General features: G+C 38.1%; 4 protein-coding genes across 4 annotated transcripts; 2 read left to right on the top strand and 2 right to left on the bottom strand.

Annotated features, from left to right (window-relative positions):
* Nucleotides 1-4,565: 4,565 nt before the first annotated feature.
* LOC148697704 (uncharacterized) lies at nt 4,566-6,928 on the bottom strand. The gene is made up of 8 exons (XM_088690184.1): nt 6,763-6,928; nt 6,570-6,641; nt 6,432-6,494; nt 6,123-6,176; nt 5,946-6,031; nt 5,758-5,808; nt 5,180-5,274; nt 4,566-4,800 (listed from the first exon to the last, which is right to left on the bottom strand). Exons 1-8 carry the CDS (start codon nt 6,926-6,928, stop codon nt 4,566-4,568), a joined length of 822 nt encoding a protein of 273 aa, XP_088546310.1.
* Nucleotides 6,929-7,231: 303 nt separating this feature from the next.
* Nucleotides 7,232-10,424, top strand: LOC148697703 (uncharacterized). Its single transcript, XM_088690211.1, has 7 exons — nt 7,232-7,499; nt 7,604-7,678; nt 7,838-7,885; nt 8,151-8,236; nt 9,308-9,355; nt 9,482-9,594; nt 10,135-10,424. Exons 1-7 carry the CDS (start codon nt 7,232-7,234, stop codon nt 10,220-10,222), a joined length of 726 nt encoding a protein of 241 aa, XP_088546337.1. The 3' UTR covers nt 10,223-10,424.
* Nucleotides 10,425-10,926: 502 nt separating this feature from the next.
* On the top strand, nt 10,927-12,349 carry LOC137716485 (stress-related protein). The gene is made up of 3 exons (XM_068455942.2): nt 10,927-11,167; nt 11,420-11,644; nt 11,733-12,349. Exons 1-3 carry the CDS (start codon nt 11,132-11,134, stop codon nt 12,147-12,149), a joined length of 678 nt encoding a protein of 225 aa, XP_068312043.2. The 5' UTR covers nt 10,927-11,131; the 3' UTR covers nt 12,150-12,349.
* Nucleotides 12,350-12,745: 396 nt separating this feature from the next.
* LOC137715115 (translocase of chloroplast 159, chloroplastic-like) lies at nt 12,746-17,291 on the bottom strand. The gene has a single exon (XM_068454342.2). The coding sequence runs from the start codon at nt 17,051-17,053 to the stop codon at nt 12,971-12,973; it is 4,083 nt and encodes a 1,360-aa protein (XP_068310443.2). The 5' UTR covers nt 17,054-17,291; the 3' UTR covers nt 12,746-12,970.
* Nucleotides 17,292-22,552: the final 5,261 nt, after the last annotated feature.

The raw sequence follows: 22,552 nt of genomic DNA, 5'->3' as shown, positions 1-22,552 counted from the left end.
AGAATTTACGTTGTGTTTATGTTATGTAAATGAGTTGTGTAAACTTGGCCAGAACTACATCAAAGCACACAAATCTAAAGTAAACCAAGAAAATTATTACCCGTATATTTTGTTAAAGAGTTTTTTCCAAGAGTACGGTAGATCCACCTGCTACGTAATCTACCTTTTTCCCATTTTAATTATGGATCGTAGGATTGAATCTAACGGCCATAAGCCGTTGGTCCGTTGGATCCGTACAGAAAAGTCCGGAGAGGATCCAAGTCCCACGAAAATGTTTTGTACGTGTTTGTAAATTAATAAAAAATTATAATTACTGATATCTATAACTAGTGACACCAATATTTGTGTTCAATTTTTATTTTTATTTTTAACAAACGATAGTATCTACACTAAAGGGGTGAGGGAGTGGCTAAGCCTCACAATTTGCCTTTGTCAAGAATCGAACCTAAGACCTCTCACTTACAAGTGAAGATGAATACCACTACACCATAGTACTAAGTGACATTTGTGCTCAAATTCTAGTAGGCACAAATACACTTTTCTGTTTTTCTTTTTGAACACAAACTAATGTACTCGTTTGTTCAAAGGGCACATTTGAGATAGTTATGTGTTCAATGCAATTTAAAAAGCACAAACACATATTTGTGCTGAATGACAATGAAAAGGGCACAAATCAATTGTGTTCTTAGCCCATTTTTCTTGTACCAGAGGGAGGTGAACGTGAGAGTGGGATAATTTTATATTTGTTTTTTTTATTTTTTTAATTAGAGACATGAGTTGATGACATGTGGGTTTCAGAAACAAAAAAGAAAAAAACAGCAAACTTTTTTTTGTACAAACTTACTTTCATGCTCATTTTTTTTCTTGATAATTTTGTTTTTTCAATTATACATAATTTTTTTGTTGACAAAAGGTTTTCTCTCCATAAGTTGTATGTAGATTACACTTTTACCCTAAAACTGAACATGCGAATTCAGAAGCGGGAAAGGAGAAAATTAACCTGATTTCAGAAGCCAAAGCACTATAGCAGCGCCGGAATGAGCTTTCCTTTTTTTTTACTTTGAGTGAACGGAAGAGCTATCCTTTTTTTCCCTTCCTTTCTCTTTTGGATGAACGGAAACTAACTTTCTCTTTTATTTTCCCTAGTTCAAAAGGATTTTGATGGAACGATCTTTATATAGAGGATGTAGCAAACCATCCCTTGAACATACGAAGAACAATCTGCTAATCTTCTTGGAGCTTTTGGGACAAAATACGTGTGAAGCATTCTTGTTTCTCGCGATGCGGCGTTATGGTTTTCTTTATCATCTTCATGAGCAATGTTCATCCCCTTCACCACCATCACCACCATCACCCCTTTCACCGACTATTACTTCTTCCGCACCCAAGCCCTCTTCTTCCAATCCCTTCTCTTTCAAACCCTTCTCTCACTCTTCTAATCTGAATTTTCTGCAATTACAAGAGAGGTGGCTGTCCTCGTCGTCTTCAGGAGGTCCAACAAAAGTTTCCCTTCGTGAGTTTGTAAAGCACAACCCTCCACATCAGTACTATATAATTAAACTTACTTCCACATCTCCATGAAATATTTTGTAGTAAAACTCACCAAAACCCTCCAGTTCAGAACCTTATGGACATACTTCCACATGTCTATAAAATATTTTATAGGAAGCTTTTGGAGAAAATGAAGGATGCTGAATCTCATGGACTCAGTTTCGACCTTGACATTGATTCTTTTGACATTATCTTGCAAAACGGAACGATGTACATAGAACTAAAAACAGGGAAGGAGCACTATGACAAAAAGTTTGAATTCAATCAAATGCACGCCTTAAACAGTCAAATATTCACTGACGGTGTCCCTAAGGAGTTGGAAAGTATGACAAAAGTGTTGATTCGGACCAAAGACATAGGTGTTGCACTATTGCATCATGCGACCTTGCCATCAGTCCTTAGGAACCAAGTACGCATGTGGGTTTATTCCAAGGTAGGTGAAGCCAAAGACTCAACCGACCAATGGGAGAGGATGTACACAATGGAGTTGGATGATTACTTCAGAAATAAAGGCTTTTACTATTATCCTCAAGATAATTGGATGTCAAAAATTGATGTGCGGTTTTGCCCAGAGAATATGAGTAAATATCTTAATATTCCAATGGAATTCCTCCGATGCTCGGCCAACATCATAAAACATGCGCTTCATCAGGTAATGCAAAATTAAATATACATGTATTGTTATTTATATTTTGGTCATGTGTACGTTGAAATCTAATTTGTGTTTTTCTCATATTGATTTAGGCGCAATATAAGTCGGTGATTGACCCAAAACAAAGGACCACATCTGAACAAAAATTAGCCATTGAAATTGATGTCATGCTCACTACAATTTGGCCAGAGTTTTTAGACGAGCTATTTGAATTAATCCTATCGGCTCAGAAGGGTACACCTCCAAGTTGGTTCCCAAAGGAAGTCACTTGGGTACCTTTTGAACACATCATCGGCCAAATACACAAGTGGTTGCCCTCATCTTTTTCAAGTAGCTCTCTCTCCCTCTATTCCATATTATTTATGTTTTGGCTTTCTATGTCCTAGCATATTTTTACTGTTTTATTTTTCCATATTTCATATATCAATATAAATTTATATATCAATACAATGCAGGTCCAACGAAAATTTCTCTTCGTGAATTTGTAAACCAAAATACTCCTGATCGGTACCTGAAGAACATATTTCCGCACGTCTATAAAATATTTTTAAGTGAAACTCACCAAAACCCTCCACTTCATAATCTTATGGACATACTTCCACCTGCCTATAAACTATTTTATAGGAAACTTTTCGAGCAAATGAAGGATGCTGAATCTTGTGGATTCAGTTTTGACCTTGACATTGATTCCTTTGACATTATTTGCCACAACGGAACGTTCGACATAGAACTGAAAAAGGGGAAGGTGCACTGTGGCAAAATGTTCGACTTTACACAGATGTACCTCTTGAACGGTCAAATATTCACTAGTGGTGTCCCTAAGGAGCTGGAAAGTGTGACATATGTGTTGGTTCGAACCAAAGACATAGGTGTTGCACTATTGCATCATGCGACTTTGCCATCAGTGCTTAGGAACATAGTACGTATGTGGCTTTATTCCAAGTTAGGTGAAGCCAAAGACTCAAACAACAAATCGAACAAAATGTATACGAGGGAATTGGATAAGTATTTTTACAATAAAGGCTTTTGCTATCCTGGTTATCCTCAACAAAAATGGATGTCAAAAATTGATGTGCAGTTTTACCCAAAGAATATGAGTGATTACGATAATGTTCCAATGGATTTCCTCGGATGCTCGGCCAACATCATAAAACATACACTTCATCAGGTAAAGTGAAATTTAATATTCATGTGTTATTACTATATTTTCCCATGTATAAGTCAAATTCTAATTTATGTCTTTCTTCTTTCGATCTAGGTGCAATATCAATCGGCGATCAACCCAAAGAAAATGACAATGTCTGAACAAATATTAGCCATTGAGATTGACGTCATGCTCACTACGATTTGGCCTGAGTTTTTAGACAAGATGTTTGAATTATTGATTGTTTCAACTCAGAAGGGCACACCTCCGACTTGGTATCCGAAGCAAATCCCTTGGGTGCCCTTCGAACATATTATTGGTCAAATAGAAAACTCTACGGGTAAGTACTTTTCTATATTACTTTACATTTGCATGCTTTTGCGTATCTTGTGAACGCTATTTTTACTTGATTTCCTAGCTTCATCCTTATTTTTTGAGTAATCTTGTGCCTGTAGTGAAGGTATTGCTGAAAACGAGAAAAAATTTTTTAGAGAGTTACATTCTTTATCAAATATATCCTTACTACAAGATTTTGCAGGTATGCTTGGATGGGAAGACGAGATTTTGGGACAAAACTACACTTAGAAGCATGGGGGGTTTCTGGAAGCTGTGGAAGCCGGTGGAAAACTTTACTTCAGGGAAGGGATAAAAGCTGTGTCACCTTATTGATCTTCTAGCTTATTATTTTTCTATTTCTCCCTGTGATTTCGAATATGTTTTATTTTTCATCTGTGTTGTCAAATTTTTTATACGTATGAAATAAAAATTTAGTTAGATTAAGTGTTGCTTTGGTATCTTCAAGCCATGGGGTATGAAGATCTGTATTCACAGTGCAATTTTTTTTTCTTTTTTATTTGTGCAATGTTGCATTTGCCCTGTTTTAACAGCTGAGACCAAATACAAAAAATACCAACTAAAATAATAATGAAATTGATCCATAAATAATAGCATCCTTTGATGATACAAACCATTTAGAGGACGCTGATCAAGATTTTCAGAAGCATGCATCAACTATAAGCCTTCAAAATATTATTAGAGTCGAGGAGTGGATCAGCTGGCCTGCACCTCAAGCCAAACCGGCCTTGTTCTCTCTTCTAATTATGTACGTGGATTACCGTTTGCAGCAATATCTTGTGCAAACTAACAATCATGTGCTCAAATGCTTTCCACATCCAAGACGAATGAAAGTGTAGAAATGAACGAAAATGACCATCCACTTCATTTCTCATCCTTTGCAATCTGAGTTTCACTCTGTTGTGACAACCATTGTCGCAGGCGCCTCATGCCATGGCACAAATCGCAAGGGCATTTGGAATAGTATTTCAATTCGTAACTTGTATCAGAATTGTCACCTGCCGCTGCTTCCACTTCAAATACTGAATAAACTTCTTCCCCATTCCTATCTTTCTTTACTTGCGTGTCAAACCCTTGAGTTCTACTCTTTTCCTCCCCCCTAGATGAAAGATTCAACAAGAACCTTTAGTAACTATTTTATGTAATTTAACCTCTAATGAAGATAGAAAATAGTTATTAAAGATTGAACTACAAGTTACAAAAGGTTAAACAACCTGTAATTTAACCTTTAGTAACTATTATTTTTCTTAACGGGTATGAACGGGTGACTGACAAGTTAGAGCACGGACACATAAACAACCAATTAACATAATGGTTCCTTAATCCTTATCATGTCCACACAATACCCGCATGCATGGTACGAAAAAAAAATCAAGAATTTACGTTGTGTTTTTGTTATGTAAATGAGTTGTGTAAACTTGATCAGAACTACGTCAAAGCGCACAAATGTAAATTAAGTAAACCAAGAAAATGATTACCCATAGATTTTTTTAAGAGTCTTTTCCAGTAGTACGGTAGATCCACCTGCTACATCATGTACCTTTTTCCCATTTTGAAAGAAACGAAACGTTGGCTGGAAAAGAAATACACACATTAACAAAGTAAATTATTTTGTGTCTGCTGCATAAAATCTCCCAACTATAAGGTTGATTTTAAGTTGGGAGCAGATCTTTGAAGACCCTAAAAATTTATAAACGGTATGATTAAAGGATGCAATCAAATATAAAAGGATAAAATTTCAGTGAGTTTTGAGTATGTATTTGTAGGATCTTCAAACATCATATGCCAATTTAAAATCGACCTTATATTTGTGAGGTTTTATGTAAATGACCCATTAACTTTACTTTCTACTTAAGACAAAAGAAAAGCCATAATATATTAAGGGACCAAATTGCTTAGTCCAATTCCCAAACTATGTAATGTATAACATGATCATGTTTACACGATTGTTAATTAGGATATTGAACAAATTATAAACCGAATTAGTGAATTTTATTTTCAAAACAAAGGTTAAAAACATGGTACAAATTACACGAAGTAAGAACAGATCATTTACCGTACAGTTGATATTATACTCTTTCATTACATTATTAAGGTCTTCTACGTACTGCAGAGAGAATAAACAAACCTTAAGTCAACTTATCTTGAGGCAAAATAAGAAATCATATCATGATTATGAAGAATTAAAATGATTGACAAATAATTTGATCAAAGTGAACCGAAGATCATCTTCTAAAGCCATACCCTATGATCAATGATAATTTGATACAATGCTACATGTGGGAATTCCTTAGCCCACCTACTGATGACTGAATGTGTGAAAAAGTAGTCTGCAGGAGAAGTGTAAATCAAGCATGAGTTGAAAAAGAAAACTTGGTAGCAAATGACTTGGTTGTTAAGAGTAAATTCATAAGAACTTACCATGTGTCTGAGCGTCATATTCATAGAAGCAGAAGATTGCTGATAAAGATTTATCTATATACCAATGAATTAAAGAAACACATAAGTAAAACTGCATTATACTCAATTTTTTCTCAAAACAATACAAATGAATTCAAACAAATTTCAAATGAATTTAGGGTTAAAGTAAGTTTCACCAAAAATACATATCAAAATAGACAAAACGCAGACCATGCCACATCAGGTATACTAATAGAATGCCGGCCAGGGCACAATACTTTACCCCGTGTGTGTGTATATATATAATCTCAAAGAAGTAAGGGATATTACCTTGAACTCTTTTAAGCTCCAAATCATACTCATCCTTTTTATACAAACAAATTTCTGGGGGAACTGAAAAATTGAATCTTTGTAGTTACATCAAAGTTAGTAACATCGGAAACAGAAAGTAAAGGGGAGAAGGAGTACCTACGAAGAGGTGCCGGTCTTCCCATGGAACGTGCATGGACCAAAATTTGTTCCACTTCCAGTCAGGATATTCTACAATACATTCAACGTCTGAGATTGAGGGGCTTGAAAACAAAAATTTGATAAAAAAAAATTAAGGCGTTGGCAAGGCAAGAAGAAAAGCCCTTGAAGAGAAAGAGGCCCGGTTACGTGCCTGAAGCGGAGGAAAAGCCCTTGATGCGACTTCTGTGTTGCAGAAAATCAAGGTTTGGTGGTGGTGAAGACAGTTCAGCTGCTATTGAAGTTAGACTTAGGGTTTGGGTAGATTTACAATTGCCCATTCCAAGCAATTGTCGCCCCAAAACCCTTGAATTCCTCATTCTTGGGTGAAGAGGATCCTCCTCGGGATTTCTTCTGGAATGATTTTATGAGAACGAGTACGTTAATTTTGACAAGTTTAGTGCGAAGGCGCACACACATATATAGGTTTCGTTATTGGATTATCTAGGGTTTAGCTAGGGTTTAGAATTTGGGTATTTTGGTCAGTAAAGCCGAATTTTAGATATTTTTATTTTTGGGTATTTTGGTCAATAAAACGTAAACTATACCTATACTTCCTTATAAAACCCGAATTTTGGTGAATAAAGCGAGGAATTTGGAAGCGAATTGCTAGAGAGAAGAGAATGGCTAGGAATTCTAGGGTTTTAGTACGACAGTTACTTGGCAATCCCCTAAATCCCTGCGCAGCTCTTCTTCATCACCGTAACCATAAGCACCCTCTTAGTTTCATCAAAACCCTAACAGTTTCAGTCCCAATCACACCATCTTTGCCACCACGACCACCCCCACCGGCAATTCCTTCCTCTTCAAGACCCTTCTGTACCCTTGATTCCAGCTCAAAAAAGGAAATTATTATTGGGTCCTATAGCCGCTGGTCTATCAACTACAAGGGTCGGTGACTTAACTCTCTTCAAAACTCCTTCCACAACTTTTCTGCCCTTGTTGTTGCCTTGCCACCGCTGACTTAACTCTTTTCACGATTTTCTTATTTTCAGGTTACTCAGACATTCCTCTCATTTTGCTCCACAACCATTACGATCAGTATGTCAGCGCAGTTAAAAAAATTCAAGGTAGTGTTTTATAGTTTTTTTTTTTTTTTTTTTTTTTTTTTTTAATTAAATGTTTGCTTGAAGGTTTTTTTTTTTAGATGAAATTGTGTACGTTTAATATAAGAAAACATAAGATTTCATGCAGTTTGTTTTATTTGTTCTTTTAATTCATTGGAACAGAACAATCTTTGCCGGCAATTATATTATTCACGACCTATTACGAGGCCAGTAAGTTCAAATGAATTTACTTTGTTTAATCAAGCTAGCTGCTTCTCTTTGTGATAATCGGGAGACGATAATCACATACTTTGTTTCTTCCCCTACGCAACCCTCTTAATCATTTGTGTTGTTTCCATTTGATTTGTTCAATCTGACACCGTAAATAAAGAGAAGTATGTAGGAAGAGAACTAATGTGTGTGATTATCGTCGCCCTAAACTAAACTGATCCTTTTCCAACTCAGTGTTTGACATGCATGTACTCTTCTTGTGCAGTGTCTCATGTCACTTCTGATATGTTTATGGAAATGTGTGAGCCCTTCCCACATGTAATAGCATATGAGTTCCTCCTTGATCCTGAGGTGTGCCACTGTAATCCTGTTTTCTATTATCCTTTTTTTTTTTTTACCTTCGGGAAGCTATTGAGTTTCTGCTAAGTTTTTTAATCCAAACTTAAGAATTAAGAAATAGGTCAAAACAACTTAGGGGTTGTTTAGTATTTAAACTGAAAGTAATTTACAGTTTAAAATGACGAATGTAACAATTTAAATAGGCTCTTGTTTGTTTCATATAGGTCTGAGAATGGAAAAAATAGTTTACCACATGTTTGATAAGGGTGGAGCCATCCATACCCTCATTTTTACCTGCCACATATCTCTTGTTAATTATTGTCCTTTGATCTTCTTTAATTCATTCAATCGGACGGCTGAAAATTAAGAAGGTGTATGAGAGGTAAAAAATGATAAGTGGATAGCACCACCCTTTGATAAATCTGCTTTAGAACCTTGAAGCCTCTCCCCTCGTATTTGCTTTTACTTTCCTCTCAGAAAGCTCTTCCCATTCCCAAAAAGCTTCGTTTTTGGTATGGAGGATTATATTGGAATGGATAAGACACTATTTTAAAAGGTACGTTTGAAAAAAGAAATGAAATTTTGTGGCTAACTTGGAGACTTTAGAAGAAAAGTTAATGGTGCCAATCCTCTCCAAAATGGGAGGATTTAGAAGGGAGAAATATTTTTTTCATGTCTAATCCTCTTTTAATTCTATCAAAAGGAAAATAATTCCACTCTAACTTCAAAACCTCAAATTAGATAATGAAAATTTGATTCCTGGAACTATATAAGACTAATATTAGTGTTGTATTTGATTGATTTTTGAATGTTCCCAGTAGCAACGACGGTTGAAAATGAAACTTATATTGATGAAAAGATAGCCCTTACATAAGCTTATAAGTAGTTGAAATATTCCCCATATTGCCGATCGGTTGTATTATAATTTGATTGTTATAAGTTAAAATGTGTTCGTTAGCTAGGTCATGTACCAGCCTTAATTGCCATCTGCATATGTGAGCCTGCTTAAAGAATAAATATGATATCTTATTATGCCTGATCATTTAGTTAATTAACCTAACATTGTTTAGTCTCTACATGTAGGAAGACAACTACAAAAGCATACTGGAAAATCTTAATATTCCCCGTACGGTAAATTATTTGACCCTTTAAATTTTGTTTGGAGCTAAGAATGTTCTTAGCTTAGCTCCACGATTTAGTTGTTCATATCTTTATCCTTAATTTGTTTCTAATATACGATTTATATACCTTTTGTAGCCAACGTTTCATTTCTATCAAAATGGGAAAAAGGTAGCTGAGATAACCCGTAAATACTGGGAGAGTGAAGCTTACGAGATCTCCTTGAAAAAGACTCTTGTGAAACTCTACGTGTAAGTATTTTCTAGATTATCTTATATTTGTTGCGAATGAATCTCATATCGATGAGAAAAATAAACTTTGCATGGTTTATGAGTAGGGATATTTCTCATATTACGAATTGGTTTTATGCTAGAAGCTTAACCTTCTTCACAATGTCAGAGCAAGTTATCCCACATGTAAAGTCCAAGGGGCAATGTGCTCTACATCGCCCTATTTGTGTTATCTACGTGTTTGACTCAAAAATTGACCACACGTGAGAGAGCGTGTTGAGAATGAATCTCACATTGATAGAAGAAGAACATTGCATAAGCTCAAAAGTAATTAAGTTAGGTTACTCCTATATTGCCAGTTAGTTTTATAGTGGAAATTAAGTTAGGCTACTCTCATATTGCCAGTTAGTTTTACAGTGGATGTAATCTCAACTTTCTTCATATTTTGCGTGCTTTTGTGAATTTATGAACGTGATTTTTACTTTTTTTTTTTTCTTTCTTCTTCTCATGATATATTGATTGAATTATAGAAAATAGTTGTTGAATTTTCTCATCTTGCAGTCCTCAACCTAGAGAAAGATCATCTGATAAGGAGGAGAGGAGTAGAGTTGAAGATACGTTGAGGTACAGAAAGATCACCTGGCAATAAGGAGAGAAGGAGTTGAATTGGTCGGTTCGGAATCGGATCCATCGCCCCGTTCCAAGTCCTTGATGTCCGACGAATCGCCGAACACTTGCCGGCCGGAGAATTTCTTTGGTTATCAGCATCCATTGTCACAAGCTCCGATCTTTTTACTTTGCGTTAATTGGATGAAAATGTCAAATTTTCCTTTTAACCACTTTTTTGACAGCTGTAAAATGGGTGGTTTATTTTTCAACAATAACATGGAGAAGTGTTATTGTACTCCAAAAATCTAATTATATATATTTTTTTAATATAAAAAATTTAAAATATAAAATGAGATTTTTAAAATATTAATAATAATTCTGAAAACATTATCCAAAAAAAAATTTTCATTGGACGGTCAGCGCAGTGCACCGCCGTATGACAAGCGTCGTCGTAGACGATTACTAATTGAGTGCAACCAAACAGACACCTCGGCCGCCGTGCCGCGCCCATGCAGAGAATATATCCTCCTCCTCTCGCCGCAAGCCGACACGTAACCGTCGTAGTGTCATCGTTAGAGGTCCACGTGTCGTCGTCGCGTAAGACGTCCCCATGCTTCCCCAGCGCTTCTTCGCACCCGTCGAATTATTCCTACCACCACTACGAACCAAGAAGGAAAGATTTTTCAGATTAACCGTCAGAGAAGGTGGTATATTTGATGGGCCATCCATTCATATTTCTGTCATAATTAAAAAATTTCGCATTTGAGCACATCCACCGTTTCCGAGACGCCACGTGGTGCGGAACATCTGATTCCAGCCGTTGATTTTTGGAGATTGTCGCCCTCGTTGGAATCCCTATAAATTTGAATGAGTCGCAACGCTTCGTTTCATCTTCTCCGTTTTATTTCGAGAGTCGAAAGGCATCGAAGGTTTTGAAAGCAGAGCAAACATGGCAGATTCTGAAGCATCGCAGTCTACACAAACGGTAAACTCTCTCTTAATTGCCGAGAAAGTGATAGAAATTCGATTATTTTTCTTTTCGGAATTATGAAACTGTTGGTTTTGATAGTGTTATGTTTGGTTGCCAAGAAAGTGACAGAAAAGCTTTTTTTTTTTTTTTTTTTTTTTTTGAATTTATGAAAATGCTCTGTTGATTTTGATTTGGAAACTTTCTGTTTGGTTGCCGAGAAAGTGACGGAAAGTTTCTAATTTTTCCCTTTCGGATCTTGATTTGTAGGTGCGAGTGGACGAGAAGAAGCTCAAGTATTTGGAATTCGTTCAGGTGGCGGCGATTTACGTGGTGGTGTGCTTCTCGAGCCTGTACGAGTACGCAAAGGAGAACTCCGGTCCGCTTAAACCAGGGGTTCAGACGGTGGAAGGCACCGTCCGAACCGTAATCGGCCCGGTCTACGAGAAGTTACACGGCCTTCCCTTCCAATTCCTCAAATTCGTCGATCGCAAGGTCAGTCTAAAACCCTACGTTCCGCCGCCCGTTGATTTTACAGTGTAAACAGTTGATAGTTTCTCGATCGCGGTCACTTGATTTGCAGGTGGATGAGTCATTGAGCGAGGTGGACCGTCACTTGCCAATTCTGGTGAAGCAGGCGTCGAGCCAGGCGCTATCGGTGGCGAGATCGGTGGAGCGAGGCGGCTTGATGAGCACGGCTGAGAATATTACTGTGAGCGTGTACTACAAGTACGAGCCGGTGGCAGAGCAGTACGCCGTGTCGGCTTGGCGAGCGCTAAACCGGCTGCCGCTGTTTCCACTGGTGGCTCAGATAATAGTCCCAACCGTGTCGTACTGGTCCAACATGTACAATCGGGCCGTCGGGTCCACTGCCAACAGAGGGTACTCCGTGGCAGCGTATCTGCCGTTGATTCCGACGGAGAGGATTGCCGAGGTGTTTGAAGCAGAGAACGTGGTCGCCGTTCCGACGAAAGGTGGGGCTGTTGCAGCGCAGCGGTGATGACCGTTGATCCGGGCTGGGGGCTTTATGGTCTTTTGGCTTTTTCTTTATTTTCCGAATGTGAAGTTTATTTTGGGCCCGTTTTGGAGCTCTCGTTTTGCATTATAATCCAAAAAATTGCGTAGGCAACAAGGAGAGAAAGAAAGAGTTGAAGTAGTGCCTCTATTACGTTTTTATAATAAATAGCAGTGTTATTCATATACTTTTTTTTACCTTTTATATCTTTCTTAATTTTCGACTGTCAAATCGAACAAATCGAAGAAGATTAAAATAATAGAAACTAACAAAATGCATGTGAATAGCACCACCCTTTGAACAATAGACATTTAAAATAAATCGATTGTTTGATTTATTAATGTAGAATTGCTCTTTAGAGCTTGTAAGAGATTAACGAATATGAGAGTATAATTTCTAAAATTTAAGCTCTAAATTGTGTATAAACTAGAAATGTCATCTTCTCGATGGATCCTTAAAGAACGGATATCTTGCACAGAGAATTCTGGCTCTTACAATTACTCTATCACCAGCAGTCAGGGAAGCAAATATAAGTTGAAAAGTTATCACAAAGATTTAGGGCATCAATGGCAGAGAAAAAGTACAACTGAATAAACTCAAAACTTGTCATTAACTAGGAATCATTAATACATATAATCCGAGATTTTAACAGCACCATCTCGTTGAATAAACTCGCTCTCTAAGTTCCATCTCGTTTTCGATACTAACTAATCGCGCAATCTCAACTTTATTCGACAAAATATCAAAACATCGACGCCGTAAATATAACAGAATGGAAACAGATGACAAAATGAATAGAACGTATCTTAGTCGATGGAGTAGTTCTCACTGGCTCTGGGCCAGATGCTGTTGTAGATAGCCTTGACAACCGGAATCACAGCAATGAGCGCGAGTTGGAGTTGTTCGGAGCTGCTTGTTCTGATCGAGATCTGTCCGCTGCGCTTGTTGTTCAACCCTGCACGAACAGCCATCTTGTAGTTGCGCCCGAGGGAAAACTGGGACTGGAGATTTGCCCCCAGGGCCAAGTCGCCCCTCCACCGCACTAGAGACAGACCCAATGAGGATTGATCCTGGCCGATCGGAAAATCTGCTTCCCTCAGCCGCACCTCCAAATTTGCTCCATATGCTGAGTCGCCCTGAGATCGGACAGTACCAGTAGTACCCACCAATAGCAGGCGCTTGCCAACCGCATACTCCTGTTCAAGTTTGAATCCAGTGGACACATTTTCACCCAAGAATGTCACTGATACTCCGGCAGCATTCTTGAACCTCTTGGAAGTTTTGACTTTGGTGTCTCCTCGGACAATGTATGCAAGTTGCTTTCCCATGTTCTGAATGTCAAACCCTAGCATACTCGACCACTTCTCCCCGTGCTTAGCACCAACCGAGGAATCTAAATGAATATTGAACTCTTTCTTATCCTTTGTAAGCTGAACAGCAACAGCTGCCGGATAAGAATTAGCAATGGCCAGACTATGTTCAAGGTTGACACCATCATACCCACAGTCATGGTCCCAGCCTTGGGAGTCCAACACTGGCCTTGCCGTGAACTGAGAAGTCGGCTCCAAGAACCGGTACCTGTAAGCTGGATTTTCACCATCAAAAGAAGGCGGCAAAACCATATCAGGTAATGCAACTGGCACGGCTGCTGAAGCACCGTTTTCTGGATCTTCTTCACCCAAATAACCATACTCCTCTTCACTGACCTTGCCCTTCTTCTTCATTTCTTTCATCCTTCTCAACTCCTCTTTCCACATCTTCTTCTGGAGGAGCTTAACCCTATAATCGTACTCCTCAGCGTACGCCTTCCTTTGCTCTCTGCTAAGCTTAGCAATCTGAGCCTTCTTGAGAGGCTTAAATGACGGAAGCTGATCATACTCATCCTCCTCTTCCTCTTGATCAGAATCAGACAAGTCAGCCAAGTCAATGTCTGAATCAGCATTCTCACCACCTTGATCGGTAGCAAGTTTTGGGTGCGGACGAGATTGCAACAGCCAAGACAACAAGTATGGAAGAGGAGCCGAACGGGAACGCAGACCAAAGAGCTTACGGTGATCAAATGATTCCGGAGGTTTGGAGAGATTAGACGCATCAGACAAGATCTTCATAGAGTAGCATAAGAGCAATAGATGGGATCTCCAAGCTACACCATTAGGGAGAACTTTCTGATTATCTCTCTTCCGACAAGACGGGTGGTTCTCTACAAGAGATATTGGACTCATCATACTTGGATTCATAAACCTTAGATCACCAACAGCTTGTCCAATGGTCTGCTGCATGATTTGCTCCCGCTGATTACGAAACATCTCATAATTCAGAGGGGAACCTGATGGTCCATCAGGAGGAGCAGAAGAGCTGTGAGTCAGAGTCACTATGGTGCTTCGCCAAATTGAAGGACCAAGGGCATTAGTGATTGATCTTAACAATGGCACATCACTTAGATCCCTACTTCGGGAGTCCATCCTATCCACATAGAGGACAATATCTGGGGGGGACTTTTTCATGCGCCTCTGCACAGAAGATAAGATTTTGCGATTGATGCCCTGTTCCATTGCAGCAGATTTCAGACCCGGTGTATCAAAAACCTTAATCTTGACTCCATCCACCACTCCAACAATTTCTTTCACAGTAGTTGTTCCAGGTCCAAAAGCATTAATTGGGGTCACTTCTGCACCAAAAATCGAATTTATAGTGGCACTTTTCCCAACACCTGTCTTCCCAAGAACCAGTATGTTCAAGGAGAAGTCCAAATCATCCTTCTCCTCTGCTTCAAGCTGAAGAGCGGTCATCTTTGCAGCTTCGAGGCTAAATTCTTGACTGTTTTGCCTCCCTGAAACAAGAGCTAGGCGGTATAGAATCTGCCTTGGTACTGACTCTTCTGTAGAAACACCTAATCTCTGCACAAGCCTCAAGAACTTAACCCTTATTTGCTGAAACTTTTCGAGCTTCGCTTTCTCTTCTTCACTCAAGTTCTCAGAACTGCCCCCAACTGTGACATTGGAAGATGAAAAAAGGTTTGAGTTGTTTGGTCGGGAAGCAGGTTTCAACGACCGGACTGAGGATCCCAACCCAGCAGGACGCTCAACAGAGAAAAGCCTGGAGCCATCTGGGGTGGTAAAGGTAACATTGCCACCATCTGAGGAGGCACCTGTTGCGGCTTTCAGAAGAGCTGCCAGTGCATCAGAATCAAATAACTCTTTTCCGCCCCCTTCCTCATCAGTGTCCACTTCTTCATCTGAATCCGTGGCAACCTGGCCATCAATTCTCTGTGAATGATCATGATAACTGTCAGCACCTGAGTAAGAACCACCACGGGATCCTCGCTCCAACTCTTCCAAAAACTGTTTAGCCGCCTCAGAGCTTCCAAAAATCATTCCTTCATTGTTCGCATCTGTAACTGAACCTTCATTCTCACCTTCATCATCCTGAAGATCATTATCACCGTCATCGTCAGTTTCAACTCTTATCTCTCTGTTTGAAATGGAATTTGCATCCACAGATTCAATGCCAATTTCATCTGGGATATGCTTCTCCTCAACTTCCTCAACCAGCTTTACTTCGTGGCTATCAGAACTTGAATCCAGAAATTCAGGTGCCACATATTTTCCACGGACAGCCGCTTCCAATTCATGCACTTCATCATGTACATTCAAGTCACCGTTCTCCGGTTTTGCCTCAATCTGCGGTTCATGTTCTGATAAGTTCACAGTTTCCGTTTCAGCTCCATCCCCTACCGATGGTTTGTCATCTGACATCACATCAGCACCCGATTCCGTCGCCAGCCATTTCTCTCTGGTTTCGAAATTAGATTTCAGTTCATCCTTCCTTTCTGGCCTCTTCTCAAGATCAACTTCATCCGCACCAGCAACAATAGCAGCTTTCTCTCCATCATGTTCTACATTCCCAGACTTGGGAACAACCGCTCTGTCACGCTCAGAATCCGAGTCATTTGGTTCTTCGGTCTCACAGCTAATTTGATCAAAACCATTATCCAAACTCACACCTTCATCAACCTCCAAGCCTTTTATTTCAGATTCCTCAATCATCTCTACATCACCAACGACAACAGCTGCTCCTGTCTGCGACAAATTGGCATGTATATCCTGCACAACTGAGTCACCTCCACTTGTAATCTCCACTCCGTTCTCTTCAACCTCAACCAACTTCTCATCAGCTGGCCCATCCACCACCACACCATTTTCTTTACTCTCTCTCACAACTTCCATTTCGCCATTGAAAACATGCTCCTCCTTAGGCTGCTCTACAGCCTTCTTATCATCTACTTCAGCCCCCTCCACCGGCTTCTCCACCACCGAGCCCAAACCCTCAACCAATTTCGAATTCTCAATTACCGTATCTTCTTCACCACCACTAACACCATTTTCGTTGACCATTTCACCCAAATTTTCACTCTTCCCCAACCCACTATCCCCCAAAACGACACCTTTAGGACCCCCACCCTCTAAACTCTTCGAATCCATAAACACTTCCTCCCCCGCATCCTCCTCGCCGTCGTCATCATCCATCGATACCTTGGCAATCGGCCGCAGACTACTCGAACTCGTCGGATAGAAAAATTCCGACGGGTTAACAAACTTCACACCGGAATCCTCTTGCACCCCTCCAACCACCACGGTATCTCCGCCTCTCACAAACGCCCTCTCGGAATCAAAATCCTCCTCCTCCCCGCTTACAAACCCCTCCTCCGTCTCGGACCCACCACCGTCACTACCGCCACCAACCCCGCTAAATTTCTCGTCATTATCAATTTTGGAAACATGGGTTTTCGATGAATCATCGATATCAGAGTGCTGAGAAGAAAGAAATGAAGAACCTGGTGCGTTTGAGAGGTGCTGCGCCTCCTCTGAAGCAAAAAGCTTGGACTCCATTGGAGGCTGCTTGCTGTGAGGTGTTAATTGAAGGATTTTGCTGCACTCTCTGGAGAGAGAGAGAGTAGTTTTCGGGATATGGGTTTTGTGGAAGGGACTGTGGGACTGCGTCGGGGGAGCGAGATAAGGTTTTAGGAGAGCTGGGAGGAGACGGCGTCACGGGTTCTCTTGTTTGTAGAGGGAGGACTGGGCGTGGGAGTTCCATCCGATGCTCGCACCATTCGTGAATTTACTGGATTGCCCTTTCTCCAAAGGTTTTTTTATTTTATTTGTTGCCTTTACTCTTTTCTTCTTTTTTTTAATCTTCATTTGCTGCATTTTTGTTATTTGACTTTAACAGTCAAATTTTGTTATTTTCGTCCTTCGAAATTGATGAAACAACCCTTCATTTTATGAGAAAATTAATTAATTAGATAATGTTACATAAATTAAAATTTTAAGGGTAATGTTACAGAGACTAATTTTATAAACAAAATTTACAAACTAAATGATGTGTCATCAATAAAAACGAATACGTTTATCAATGCTCAAGTACAAATCTAATCATCAACTTTCATATCATTTAGTTTACAACAAACAAATTTAGTCTCCCTAGCATTACTTAAATTTTCAACCAATTCTAATAAACCAAATTGTTACATCCCACATCGCACAGGGAGTGGATCATGTAAGCCTTATATGTATATTCTCATTTCTACCTAGCACGAGGCTTTTTGGGAGCTCACTGGTTTCGGGTTCCATTGGAACTTCGAAGTTAAGTGAGTTCGCGCGAGAGCAATCCCATGATGGGTGACCTACTAGGAAGTTCTCGTGTGAGTTCCCATAAACAAAACCGTGATGGCATGGTCAGGGCCCAAAGCAAACAATATTGTGCTACCGTGAAGTTGAGCCTGGGATGTGGTGGGGGCCCAGGGCAGGATGTGACACAAATAATGTTGTTGTTGATGATTGAATTATTATTTAAGTGTTAGTTGACGGGCTTATTTTCTTATTGCTTAAATATCATTTGGTTTACAATTTTGTTTTAAAATTTGGTTTACATGACATTGCTCTAATTTATTTGATATTATAAGCTGATACATCCGTTTTAACAAATGCATACCGCCTTCGCGATTGAAGACTATTATTCAGGACACCAGATTACTTGCATTATCTTTTTCTTTTATATCTTGGGCTTAGGTTTTTGGCTAGGGGCGAATTTTTTAGCTGATGTTATTATTAGAGTATGGGATAGATCCTTATTCACTATTGCTAGAAATATTTGTCTCTTTGCTCGTACTTAAAGTGGTTGTACTCGAAGTGAGAGGATTGTATTACTCATACACCCTTTGTTAATTTATGTCTTTTGAACTTCTTCAATTCATTTAATCCGATGGTCGGAAATTAAGAGGATGTGTGAGAAGTAAAAATAGTGTGTGGATAGCAACATCCTTAAGAGATTTTGTGTGCATGTAGTTAAATATCCTAATGGATAAGGTGTTGAGTTTACATACATGCATATTGGATTCGAAATTCTCTGCCCTCCTAAATTATTATAAAGTTTCGCAACTTCCCTCTCCCTTAATAATAGTAATTTGTTTTTTTAAACAAAAAAAAGATTATGTGAATTTAGTATGTGGCTCTAAATTCAAGAGGCATTGCTCAACTTTACCTTGTAATTTATGAAATAAGTGCCAGGTATAATTATATGTAATTCATCTTAGTACATGAGTGCTTGCTAAAGCACTATGCACAAAAGATATTTGGTTCCCATGTGAAATATTTTCCTCAAGAATTTTTAGTTCATATAGCTAGTAGATTTATGTAATTGCAAAAATATGATTAACCAAATGCTTGCCAAGCCTAATAGCGAGAGCTTATAATTAAATTAAACATGACATTAACGTGATTGATTGTTTAAAACGGTTGAGTGCAGGCTTAAGCCTACAAGGAACACTCGACCTACTGCTGTTTGAGAAGCAAATGATTTGCCACAACCGTTTGATTAGTAATAATTGGTACAATCAGTCACCCACTTGATGTACAGTTGATTCATCCAAGAGCAATCAAAATCCTCAAAGATTAGAAAATCCTCAACATCTCCATCCCCTACCCAAAGGATTGAAAGATAACTCGATCGAAAGGTAACAAGTAATTGTCAGGATTAGGGTTTTTTTTTTTTTTTTTTTTCCTTTCTTGTTTCTGTCAATAGCAGTTGGACTGCTCTTTGTTTGTTTGCATTTGAAAGATAACGTTTGGGAATGAAAGAATAAAATTGGGTTGTTGGCAGAGAGCAGAGTTTTGTTGTTTCTTGGTCTCTACGTGTTATCATTTGCTCCCTCTTATTCCTCATCTGCAAATGGATGGCCATAACTCTGTTCCTTCTAGGTTTAGGGTTAGGGTTTTGATTTATCCACCAAAGGTCTATTCCACCTTCTACATTGATCCGATGCTTAGTTTATATACCACCAAAGCTCAAGTCAATATCGTATGTAACATGATGTGACAGTATTATCAGATGATTGTTGCCCAAACATCAACCATTAATGCGTCTATGTAAAATTAACAAGATGATATTAGAGTGATATTCATATCAAAAAATTACTCGTTATATCGAGTTGAATTCAAATATTCAATGTACTAGCTAGAGAACCATTTCATTTTCAGTTACAGGGACGGGCCATGTGAGTCCGTGAGTTGATTGGGTTAGGGTGCAATGTTGGTGGCCGACATTGGTTGAGTGTGGACGGACAAGAACAACTAGGCTTGAGTTGTTAGGCCTGATGGTATTCACCGGCCCAATCTCCTGAACCCATCTTAAGAGCAGGTCATGCATCCAAACGACAAAAGTTTCATTTGAAAGTGCTTTTCAAATAACCGCAAGCGTTTTTTATGATAGTACTTTTAGAATCAATCTTTAACAAGAATAAAAGTAAATCTTAGAAAAACACTTGAAGTGCTTTTGGAACTCAAAAACACTTTTACTAAACACGCTAGTAACATTGTGTGACAATGTAACGAACATACTAAAATTATGTGTATTTGTGTATCAAAGTAAAATCTATTCGCCCACAGTATATACTATTAGTTCGACTCAAAAGTTCACCTAACTTATTGCCACTAGTGACAAAGTATAGTCTAGTATATTTCTCTACGCTTATAAGTTGAAAAGTTTTGAGTCCGAATCATATGGATAACGAGTTTGATATGCAATCTATTATTGTTGGTCAATTGTATGTCAGCCATAGACACCATAAAATATAATATTGTTATATAAAACACAATTATGACTTATCTGTTAATTGGCTATGCTTGTTCCAATTGCACATCGTAATACAAACTAACTCATTAAGTTTCATTTGATAAATATATCGTTTATAATTTTTGGATTTTGTTCTTGTGTTAGAAATGGAAGGGATGTACAAGTGAGAAACGAGGGATATGGAATATGAATATGGTAGGATCCAGTTTAATATCACTTCATTCAATATTTTGTTATCATTTACTCTTTCATTAACCCTTTTAGTCGTATACTTTTTTTTGATAAAAATAATTATCAAACGAGTCTTATATTTTACGACGTAGTTCGATTATGTCCGAAAAAGCTTGAAAATGGAGAGTAAGATTCGACTAGTGTGGAGACAATTAACAATTAGATATTTGGTGAGGCACATGAGAATGGCTTTTACAAATGATTAAAGCTAATCATAAAAAACAAAACCCTAAATTCATGATCAATTGTACGTGATCCTTACCCACTTTCTAAGGTCCATGCATTTTATGCTAATTATTACTATTAAGAGCGGAAGAATTCGAAATTATTATAATAATTTAAAAGTGAGAGAGTTTTGAACTCAAAATACATAATTATAAACTCAACACATGAATATGTAATTCACAGATCATAATAACTAGATCAACCTTGAATACTTCCACATTTCCATCAACATCGTGAATGTATATGGAACACTACTCGACTCCTTATAATTAAATAACTGATATGTACATGGAGTCGATGAATTAAAAGCACATAAAGAAGAAATTTCGTTCGAAATTCATGAACTAGCCTAACAGACAAGGAGACAAGACTTAGAATCGTGGCCATATAACCTTAAACTCTTGCGGGCGAGTTCACATGTTCTTCTTCTATTTAGTATTTACAGCCTTGCACTAGTTGGTAACTTGGTATGACAAGAAATCAAGTTGCCTGCATATTTTTATTTGTGGAACATGGTATTAGAGCAAGTTGCTTCTGTGTGAAGTTCAATGACCATCGTACTTCATGTCATCTGATTTGTATTATCTATGTGTTAGGCTTGACAATTCGCCACACGTGAGGGGGCGTGTTGAGAGTATTGATCCCACATTGGAAAAGGAATGGACCTTGCATGGACTTATAAGTAATTGAGATACTTCTTATATTGTCAATTGGTTTTACGGTTAAACTTCAATTTTCTTCATGAAGATTTGTAAAACTGAATGAATAATATTATTGATAGCACAAAGTGCGATTATATACACGTGTATACTTGACGTACAAGAGACAATAACTTAATACACAAGAAATAAAACTATGAAAGGATTCCTAAAACTAAAGAGAGTTGGGTTCAAGGCAATCAAGAATTAGGCGAGTAAGACTATACATGCGGGTTTTAGTAGTTAAGCTACTATGTAGTCTCCCTTCCTTCCACTCATAGCAGTTGGAAGGAACCGAATGCATGTTTACTTAAAATAAAAAAAATAAAAAAAATGAAGGAATCGGAAAACTAAAAAGGAGATAAACTTACACTTTTTCAATTTCTTACTTGTAAGTAAACACATGGAAAAATTAAGAATTGAAATGATTCTCATATCTATATTTTAGTAAACGCAAGAAACTAAAGAACCAAATTATTTCAATTCATATTTCTTGTAACTAAACATGACCCAAATTTTCCACATGAAACGCCCCTCGTCCCCCTAAAACCCACTAACCAAACCAAATAAAACAATCTTAAAAAAGAAGGGGAGAAATTAAATGGGAAGGTCTTCCGAATCATGTACAAAAAGAAGGTGAGAAATTAAATGGAAGGCTATCCGAATCATGTACAAACACTGTCGATCCGTGCAAAATTCATGAAGTTTGGTTGATCAATTTAATCAGTTGGTGTTTGGTTTGGCATGTTGGATTGTACATGGTTGGAGCTAGTTGCAGCACATAACTTATCACTTGGAGATTTTTTATGGTAAAAATATTTGGATACTTTGGAGTATTCAGTATTTTCGGTCTTTTAATTGTTAAATTTAGATTTTGAATTTGTATATAAAAATTTAATAGTTAAAATACTATGAGTATTCGCCATTCTGCATGTGATCTTGTCCACATAAACTGCAATTTGGCAAGTACAAAATTACACCAATTTTGCATCAACAAAACAACAGTAAAAGATCATCAATAAATTTATTGTGTAATTCATAAGTGCCAGAAATCGAACTCATGATATAACTTGTAAAGTACGAGTCCGAAATTTGTTCACGATC

Source organism: Pyrus communis, chromosome 3 (assembly GCF_041283825.1).
Source record: "Pyrus communis isolate YQ-2024b chromosome 3, ASM4128382v1, whole genome shotgun sequence".
NCBI classification, from domain to species: domain Eukaryota; kingdom Viridiplantae; phylum Streptophyta; class Magnoliopsida; order Rosales; family Rosaceae; genus Pyrus; species Pyrus communis.
The sequence above is the reverse complement of the archived record's forward strand: the minus strand, read 5'-3'. Positions and strand labels throughout refer to the sequence as shown.

What these genes read in the sequence shown, in the direction of transcription:
- LOC148697704 (XM_088690184.1), bottom strand. Translation starts at nt 6,928, where the DNA reads ATGAGGAATTCAAGGGTTTTGGGGCGACAATTGCTTGGAATGGGCAAT. An exon ending in ATATGACGCTCAGACACATG is followed by an intron (nt 6,032 to 6,122) that starts GTAAGTTCTTAT and finishes CTTCTCCTGCAG; the next exon opens with ACTACTTTTTCACACATTCA. An exon ending in AGTATAATATCAACTGTACG is followed by an intron (nt 5,275 to 5,757) that starts GTAAATGATCTG and finishes TTTCTTTTCCAG; the next exon opens with CCAACGTTTCGTTTCTTTCA.
- LOC148697703 (XM_088690211.1), top strand. Translation starts at nt 7,232, where the DNA reads ATGGCTAGGAATTCTAGGGTTTTAGTACGACAGTTACTTGGCAATCCC. An exon ending in CTGGTCTATCAACTACAAGG is followed by an intron (nt 7,500 to 7,603) that starts GTCGGTGACTTA and finishes TCTTATTTTCAG; the next exon opens with GTTACTCAGACATTCCTCTC. An exon ending in ACTCTTGTGAAACTCTACGT is followed by an intron (nt 9,595 to 10,134) that starts GTAAGTATTTTC and finishes CTCATCTTGCAG; the next exon opens with TCCTCAACCTAGAGAAAGAT.
- LOC137716485 (XM_068455942.2), top strand. Translation starts at nt 11,132, where the DNA reads ATGGCAGATTCTGAAGCATCGCAGTCTACACAAACG. An exon ending in CATCGCAGTCTACACAAACG is followed by an intron (nt 11,168 to 11,419) that starts GTAAACTCTCTC and finishes CTTGATTTGTAG; the next exon opens with GTGCGAGTGGACGAGAAGAA. An exon ending in TCAAATTCGTCGATCGCAAG is followed by an intron (nt 11,645 to 11,732) that starts GTCAGTCTAAAA and finishes CTTGATTTGCAG; the next exon opens with GTGGATGAGTCATTGAGCGA.
- LOC137715115 (XM_068454342.2), bottom strand. Translation starts at nt 17,053, where the DNA reads ATGGAGTCCAAGCTTTTTGCTTCAGAGGAGGCGCAGCACCTCTCAAAC.